This window comes from Somniosus microcephalus, chromosome 9 (genome assembly GCF_052327205.1).
Source record: "Somniosus microcephalus isolate GS21.2 chromosome 9, FLI_Smic_1.0, whole genome shotgun sequence".
In the NCBI taxonomy this organism is placed as follows: Eukaryota; Metazoa; Chordata; class Chondrichthyes; order Squaliformes; family Somniosidae; genus Somniosus; species Somniosus microcephalus.
The window spans coordinates 180,106,742-180,116,112 of record NC_140995.1 but is presented as its reverse complement, the minus strand read 5'-3'; the positions used below and the strand labels follow the sequence as shown (position 1 = coordinate 180,116,112).

The following is a 9,371-nucleotide window of genomic DNA, read 5'->3' as shown; positions in this document are numbered from 1 at the left end:
CTGTCAAGAGCTTTTGACAGGTGAAATGTCAGCATTTGACGGCTCTGTGAAGCTGTCAAACACTGACAATCTGTCTTTTAAGTTGAGCCCTTCCACTCTTTTAAGTTGAGCCCTTCCGCTTAGAGATGTTTCCTGAGCAGAAAACAGATGGCTGCAGCTTTTGACAGTTCAGCGGCCATTCTGCTTTCTGTGCCGGTGAGCTGAGGGACTCCCGAGACCTGAAGGGATGAAGCCTGCAGGAAGAAGTAAAGGTAAATAAAACTTTTTAAAACACTTTACACTCACCTCACACATTAACTTCTCCACACTTGCACTCATCACTCACCTGCACACCGGACATCTCGACCCCTCCAACCCCAGCAGATTGACGGCCCGCCTCGCGAGGTTCAGAGCCGGCGGAAAGCCCACACTTCAGGGCTGAAAATGGGGATTCTCAAAACAACTGCCTGTTAACTACCCGGCGCGGGTCGGGTACCTGCCTCTTGGGAAGATGGCACGGAGGTGGGTTGGGGGCGGGATGGGTACCCGCCCCCAGATTCTGCCATTTTCCCAGCAGTCCCGCCTCCCCAGGGCTGGCAAAATCGCCCCCAAAGTGTTTAAAATGATAAAGGGATTCAACAGGGTAGATACAAAGAAACTATTTCCTCTGGTGGGGGAATGCAGAACAAGGGGGCACAATATTCAAATTGGAGTCAGGCCATTTAGGAGTGAAATCAGGAAATATTTTTTCACACAAAGGGTAGTGGGAATCTGGAAATCTGTTCACAAAAAGACTATGGATGCTGGGTCAATTGAAATTTTCAAGACTGGGAGCGATAGATTTTTGTTAGGTAAGGATATCAAGTGATATGGATCAAAGGCGGGTAAATGGAGTTGAGGTACAGCTCAGCCATGATCTAATTTATATGTTAGGACAGGCCCAAGAGGCTGAATGGCCTACTCCCGTTCCTATGAAGATATCACATTTTTTAAAAGCGTGAAGTGTGTAAAGTATATCTGTCCAATAGACTACAAAGAGAATAGGAATTTGTAAACTTTGGACTTGTCCTTGAGCTTTCGGTGTGTGGTGTGCAAACCCTTGACAGCCGGACAAGACAACAATCAATCCTCGAGGATCAACGTTATCTTACTATCTGTGGCGTGCCTGCATTTTCCTTGTAGCACTGCGTGCATTGTGAAAAAGAGATGCTTCTGTTAGCTGTTTCTTTGGGAATGCAAACACCCCAATCAGCTGACAAAGTGACAGAGCGCTTCTGACAATAGAGAATATTCAAAAGACGAAAGCAGATGATAACACAAAAGAGGAAGTGTTACTCCAAAGTATAAGGATTGAAATTGATCTATTACCTTTTCCTTTTCATATTCTTCCAAGAAGAGTGCAGGTCCCTATAAAAAAACTGCATTCTTGAAATTGTGGACATGCTAGACTTTTAAAATAAAATAGAAAGGTTTCTTTAGCTTCTACTTGTATGTCAGCATAAAGTAATGACTGGAACACAAGGGCATATTTTTGCTGTGGATGTGGTTGATGCTACGAAGAGCAACAAAGAGAGACAGCAACAGTAAAAGATGTCCTTGAAACATTCTTTCTGCTAGGAATTTGCGGCCCTTTGAATTATGGTTTCAGCATCGCCTGTCATGAGTTTAACTTTATTTGCAAGATTGGGATACTTTCTGTTATATTAAACAGTGCTCCAAATATGGCAAAAAAATGAGTTTCCACTTAACTAAAAGTAGTATTCTCTTGTTTCTGGTATTTTTACTTGCAAGATGCACTGCAGCAACTCGCCAAGGCTTCTTCGACAGCACCTCCCAACCCGTGGCCTTTACCACCTAGAAGGACAAGGGCAGCAGGCGCATGGGAACACCACCACCTCCAAGTTCCCCTCCAAGTCACACACCATCCTGACTTGGAAGTATATCGCCGATCCTTCATCGTCGCTGGGTCAAAATCCTGGAACTCCCTCCCTAACAGCACTGTGGGAGTACCTTCACCACACGGACTGCAGTGGTTGAAGAAGACAGCTCACCACCACCTTCTCAAGGGCAACTAAATGCTGGCCTTGCCAGCGATGCCCACATCCCAGGAACGAATTTTTAAACACTTACAGCTTAAGCATACTACACAATTGGGAATTACGAGCACACAGTTCATTCAATTTATCAATAATATTTACATATCACAGTTATGAATTATCTTCCTCAGCTGTGAATTAAACAGACTACTTTCCTATTGCAGACAACACATTCTTTATGTTTAGATCCACTGTAAAAGTGAAGCAGCCTTTTTAAAACAGCTGGCTGTTTCACATCAGCACCTGATGTAAATATCCCTCTATGGATGAGACAATGCGATGGCGAATAATAATTGTTTTATGATATCATGATTGTAACTGAAAGTATTTACCTTCATAATGTGACTGCCTTCCTGAGATTCCTATCCATTCTGTGGAACTGTAAGCTGAATACATTAGCCACAGTTCTAGATTTGGAGAAGGGCCAGTGGCACCAAAGGTAACTAATTTTGTGGACAATCCTGAACATTTTTTTAGAAGTGGTTCCTCCCCCAAGTGTTATTTTAGACTTATACACTCAAGAAAATGTTACCAAATAATCTTGAATGCTCAAGTCAAATACTGAATAATCATACCTATACTTTGTCACAGAAACAAATGCATCCCTCAGCTAATTGGCCCTGACTACTGATGTCTTGAAATGACATTCTTGGAGTGCTATGAACATATATAAACCTATAAAGCTTTCTGTATTATGCAAAAGCTTTAAAATCATGTGACTTCATGAGCTGATTATGCTACAATTTGCAGTTGTGAGCTACCTCCCAAAATCAAAATAAAGGGTTAATCTTTGTCCTTTGTAAACCAACAGTCTGGCAGTAAGCTTTTGCTGTAAAAATCCATTTCAGTTGTTGGGGTCCAACAATAAACACTTTCAGGTAAGTAAGTAACCTACCTTAATAAAGGCTCTCATGTCACTTGTTTAAGACAACTCACATGGCAACATCATTCCACGTGTATCAACATCATTTTGCCAACTATGATGAGTGCCTTTTCCTTGGAGTCCTGCCTATGGTGTCAAAAAGACACATTAGCCTAGAAATTATTTTGTAATGTTAGTGTACGGAATCTTAAAGCTCTCGTATGACATTCATCACTTTGCTATTTTAATGGAGGCATTGAGCCATTTAAAATAAACGTACTAATGCCTCAGTTAAGATAGTGGGCACGAAAGTATCATACAAATGTGAAAAACATTAATCTGCTAATATGCCAAATGGTCATCTCCAGGGTACTATTATTAGAAAACAGGCTGGGGTGTCCCATTCACCTTTTAACAGAACGGAACAATTCAAAAAGCTCAATAATTCTAATAATAAATCCCCTCTTGTGTTGCACTCATTAGGAACAAGAGTGGAGAATGGAAAGAAGCAACGTTGTTAGCATGTGGTATCTGTGTGTACCAAACCACACTCTAGCACCAACTGACAACATCTGTACAATATTATTTTGAAAAAACAGCTTCAAGTAACTTTTAAAAAGAGCTGTGCCCACAGTTAAAGTCTCTGAAATCAAAACTACCTCAGTAATTATGCCAATCAACAATCAAGTTTAAAAAGGAAGGTAGAGTTTAACCATCACTATCACATTTTGGTAAGCGTTACTAAAATATTAAATGAATGCACACTTACATTTAAATTGGTCCTAATTAATTTAACCTGATTGATGCCACACCGTGTGTTTTTTTTTCTCTACTACCAAGGCATTTGAATTCAGATTACAAAATCAGTCTGTGGCAACCAGTTAGGAGTGAGCTGGGCTACTAATTGGCCCAATGGCGCTGATACTATTAGATAGTTTCACAATTGATTTTTTTTTGCGTGTTGCTTAATCCAATATTTAAAAGGTAAGGGAGCTGGCAATTAGGGTTATATCACATATCATATCCTTATATATACATGCAACAAGCAGCGTTGCGCATTAAAATGAATTGATCCAGTCAATATCTGCCACATGACTTGAGAAAGAAGGAAAATTTAAGCTTAGCTGCTGGTACACTGAATAAATGATTTCATTTTTAATAAACTGATCATTAATCTGTAAATTTAGATGGTAATCTAACAGGGAATGCACCTCTGATTAAATCAATAATGAGCCAATTAACCAGAGTTGCCTCTTATGATCAGCATGTGCAATAGGGACAGGCCACAATGTTGTTGTGTGTTCTCATATGTTGCTTTGTTCTGATCGGTTGCAATTCGAAAGGTATAGGCTTGGCCAAAGTTTGGTCCAGTCCTATCTAAACATGGGCATCCCAGCCAAATACAACACAAGAATCAAGCCAGAAAATCAGCAACACAGAGGTGACATCATTCATAAAGTACAAAGTGGGTCCTCTTGAACAGCCTAGAAATACTTGTATTATTGTTGTACATGTGGCAGACATTAACTTCTTTGAAATTCTTAAAAGGACATCCCCATTTCCAGATAACTTAAGGATTGTCCTTGAGAATGGCTTTTTAGTGAGATTTGTTATATTCCCACACATACTACTGTTTCATTGTTACAGTGCAAACCAAGTTCTTCAATCAAAAGCTTGGTTCTAGTTTGATGTGCATGAGCCAGTTGGATGGGTGCGGTTCCTAAATTGGCTTGGCTGCATATCCCGAGCTAGTACGAGTGATTTCATGGCAAAATGTTGGAAGTGCTGCCTAAGTTCTTTTTAAAAGATCTTTAGAGGAATGCAATTTAATCATTAAGAATTATTGTCAGTGTGAATCATCAGATCCCTGCACTCACACGGCCTCAGCTGATGTCTCCGTGGAGACCGAGATGGCCACTTGAGCTACTTTTACAGTGCTTTTGATGCAGTTCCGGGCAGCTGTTTGCATGGTGCCAGGATGGTTCCCCTGTTTCTGTTGGCAGTCTGACTCCAGGCTGTTTTCCAGTGGCTGAGCTGATGCTCCCTTGCAGGAGCAGAACATACTACGGAAAGCATGCCTCAGATCTTTGCTCCTCAGAGCGTAGATAATAGGATTGATTGTTGAATTAAGTAAACACAGCATACTGCAAAAGGCAAATATTGTCTTTATCAGCTTGTTCATTTTCCCAAAGACGTCGTACACCATGATGGCTAGGAGAGGACCCCAGCAGATGATGAGGACCACAAGAATAAGGACAAGCGTCTTGGCCAATCGGATGTCCATGCGTGTTTGATCAAGGCGAACAGTTTGCACTTTGCCGCCCTCAGTCACCTGTACAATTATACTCTTCTGGGTGCCACGCTGGATCATGCGGACAGCGTGAACATGGGCCTTCCACAAAATGTACACGTAGGCATAAATGATGAAAAGCAGCAAAATGCTAGTGACACCAATCCAGAACATCAGATAAGTCTCGTCAATGAGCGGAAAGATGTCTGAGCAGACAGAGTTCAGTTTTTTACAGTTCCAGCCCAACAGAGGAAGGACGGCAATTATAATTGAGATAGTCCACATAACAGTAAAAGCGACGACTGCCTTTGGCCGTGTAACAATCCTCTTATAGGCAAGGGGCTTGTGTATAGAGATGTATCGATCTATGGCTGTCAGGAAGAGGCTACCCACTGAAGCTGTGAAGGAGGCTGTAACACCACCCAGTTTGAATAGAAAGACATTGGGACTGTCTTTCCTTTGGAATACATGGAAGTCCACAAAACTATACACAAAGATCACACTGCCCAGGAGGTCGGCCACTGCCAGGCTACCTATAAAGTGGTAAGACGGTTTGTATCTGAGACTGCGAGATCGGATTATAACACATAGAATCAATACATTCTCTAGTACTGTGAAAGTCCCCAAAGTCAAAGCCAATACAGCAATAGCCATCTGTTGACTTGGGGTCAGAATCATAAAGCATTCCATGTCCATGAAGTTTTCTCCACACTTTATCGTTGATTCATCATTCATAATTGATTGGTTGTACAGGTAATTAGTGGCATTCATTGAATCGTGAAGGTTGGCATTGGATAAAAGATCCTCCCCTGCTGTCATTTTTTCTAGATAAGCGTTACCTTTTCCGAGGGAAGAATGCAGATTCTGAGTTGCATAACCAAGTTTTGTCATGTTGAGGTCTACTTTAGTGTTGTCATATTGTACTTCATTGGACGCAATGTAAAGGAGATCAGTAGTGATTGTTCGGAAAGTTGTATCCGAAAGCGCTTCTAGTAGAGATTTCATAATAGCTTTCAATGTGTGAACCGTGTGGGCCGTTTCTTTCCAACAGACTAAAAATTGAACTGGGAAAAAGCTAGGACAAAGAAAAATAGAAATTACTAAACATATATAAAAACACAATAGCATAATATTTTAAATGACTGTAGTTAATTATCATTGGTCTTTGTTAAATCTTAATATATTCTTCCAGTTTGCTGTATTAAGTTTTGTGCTTTTTTAATCTTAGTTTGCAATTCTGTTAAAATAACAGAGGGAGGAATTTAATTTGAAGACATTAAGCATTCGTTCACCAGTGTGGCTGCATATAATGACACCATTTTTCCCAGCCAGAATGGAGATAATTGGGTAATTCCCTTGTCAATCATGCCTGGGAACCACACTGCTGTAAGTGACTAGGATTGATTTTACACACATAATTTGTATTATGTAGCTATCCTCCACTCACTTGCTGGATGAATCACCCGGCTTTTACCAGGAGATATAATCACCTTGCTTCGGTCATGAGTTCTGTTTGCTGTAGTTTGCAGAGACTCTTTTTAAATAGACTCTGTAGACTGTTTGCTGTAGTGTGCTGTTTAAATAGACTCTGTTTGCTGTGTAAATAGACTTTGTTTGCTGTAAAATAAACTCTTTGCTGTGAGTCCTGCCGTAAGTCCTGCCCCACCTCCAAATTATTAGCTGACACAGTGGTGTCATTAGACACTCTGCACCAGTATCCCACATGGTAATTCCAAGTCCAAACTGCTTTAAGTATATCAAATCTCAGAACATAAAATTGAAGTTATACTCAGTAATACAGTAGCACAGGTACGCCTTACAAAGTATTATCAGCACAGAAACAGGCCATTCAGCCCAACAGGTCTATGCCGGTGTTTATGCTCCACACGAGCCTCCTCCCACCCTTCTTCACCTAACCCCATCAGCATAGCCTTCGATTCCATTCTCCTTCATGTGCTTATCTAACTTGCCCTTAAATGCATCTATGTTATTTGCCTCAACTACTCCTTGTGGTAGCGAGTTCCACATTCTAACCACTCTCTGTGTAAAGAAATTTCCCCTGAATTCCCGATTGGATTTATTTGTGACTATCTTACATTTATGGCTCCTAGTTCTGGTCTCGCCCGCAAGTGGAAACATCTTCTCTATGTCTACCCTATAAAACACTTTCATAATCTTAAAGACCTCTATCAGGTCACCCCTCAATCTTCTCTTTTCTAGAGAAAAGAGCCCCAGCCTGTTCAATCATTCCTGATAGGTATAACCTCTCAGTCCTGGTATCATTCTAGTAAATCTTTATTGCACCTCCCCCAGTGCCTCTATACTCTTTTTATAATATGGAGACCAGAACTGTTCAGAGTATATCAAATGTGGTCTAGCCAAGGTTCTATACATGTTCAACAGACTATAACCAGACTATGACAGTGCACAGGGGAGAGATGATGGAGGTGGATGGTGTCGTTGACTGTGCTGGAGTGTTGTGGGGAGGTCAAGGAGACAAGCCACAGTCACAGTGACAAAGGACATCATTAATGATTTTGGCAACGGTAGTTTTGCTGCTTTAGACAGGATAGGAAGTGGAATGAATGATTCAAAGAGGGAGTGAGGGAAAGATGGGCATGGAGATGGTTAGTGATACCACTATTGAGGACTTTACACAGGATGAGGAGGTTGACATTAGAGTGCTGAGACCGGAAGAAGTGGACCTGGAGGGAGCACAGCGAGAGTGGAGCAGTTAAAAGGAGCGGCAGCAACTCAACAAAGGCACTTTTTGAAAAAGTGACGTCAGTAAAAAAAAGTGACATTGGCACAAGGGAAGGAGCTGATTGGTGAGTAGCTGGTGAGTGTATTTTTTTTTAAGTTCATCAGTTTATTTCTGCTAAGTTAGTTAATAGCCTATTAAATAGAGGGAAAGAGCTGATTGGTGAGTAGCTGGGGAGTGTTTTTTGTTAAGTTTTAAGTTTATTTCTGCTGGGTTAGATCTTAGCCTATTAAATAGAGGCATGGCAGGGCAGCACAGTCCCGTGGAGTGCACATCCTGTGCCATGTGGGAAGTCCTGGATGCTTCACATAGCCTGGACGACTATATGTGTGGGAAGTGTCGCCAGCTACAGCAACTTGAGCTCCGAGGCTAAGAGTTACGTGGATAGCACATTTCTAGAGGTGGTCACCCCGCAGCTTAAGAGTATGCAGGCAGAGAGGGAATGGGTGACTGCCAGACAGAAGAGGAGGACCAGGCAGTTTGTGCAGGAGTCCCCGGAGTGCATCGCGCTCTCCAACCAGTATTCTGCTCTGAGTACTGGTGACGGTGATGGTTCCTCTGGGGAGTGCAGCCAGAGTGAAGTCCATGGCACCACGGGTGGCTCAGCTGCACAGGGGGGAGGAAAAAGAGTGGAAGAGCAATAGTGGTAGGGGATTCGATAGTTAGGGGAGCAGACAGGCGTTTCTGTGGCCGTAGATGTGACTCCAGGATGGTATTGTTGCCTCCCTGGTGCCAGGGTCAAGGATGTCACTGAGCGGCTGCAGGACACTCTGAGGAGGGAGCAGGACCTCAAAGGTAGTAATCTCTGGATTACTCCCGGTGCCACGTGTTAGTGAGTACAGGAATAGGAGGATAGAACAGATGAATGCGTGGTTGGAGAGATGGTGCAGGAGGGAGGGCTTTAGATTCCTGAGGAATTGGGACCATTTCTGGGGAAGGTGGGATCTGTACAAGCCAGACGGGTTACATCTCAACAGAGCCGCGACCAATATTCTCACGGGGAGGGTTTAAACTAACTTGGCAGGGAGATGGGCACCAGCATATAGGAGTAGAAAAGAGGAATAAGGTGCATAAAAGAGTGAGTCTGTTGGATAGTACTAGAGAAGATAGTACTAGAGGCAGTGATAGTACCATATTAGATAGGAGCAGACTAAGAAAGACTACAAAAATTCAAAAATGGGTTTAGAATGCATGTACGTAAATGCACAAAGTGTGGTGAATGAGGTTAGTGAGCTACAAGCACAATTAGATGTGCGGCAATATGATGTTGTGGCAATAACAGAAATATGGCTTAAAAACAGTGAGGACTGGGCACTTAATATTCAAGGCTACAAGGTGTTCAGAAAAGATAACGAAGGAAAAAAGGGAGGTGGGGTGGCAGTG

General features: G+C 42.2%; 1 protein-coding gene across 1 annotated transcript; it reads right to left on the bottom strand.

Moving 5' to 3' along the window:
- Positions 1-574: 574 nt before the first annotated feature.
- Positions 575-6,374, bottom strand: cnr1 (cannabinoid receptor 1). Its single transcript, XM_085997646.1, has one exon. It carries the CDS (start codon positions 6,353-6,355, stop codon positions 4,811-4,813), a length of 1,545 nt encoding a protein of 514 aa, XP_085853772.1. The 5' UTR covers positions 6,356-6,374; the 3' UTR covers positions 575-4,810.
- Positions 6,375-9,371: the final 2,997 nt, after the last annotated feature.

What these genes read in the sequence shown, in the direction of transcription:
- cnr1 (XM_085997646.1), bottom strand. Translation starts at nt 6,355, where the DNA reads ATGCTATTGTGTTTTTATATATGTTTAGTAATTTCTATTTTTCTTTGT.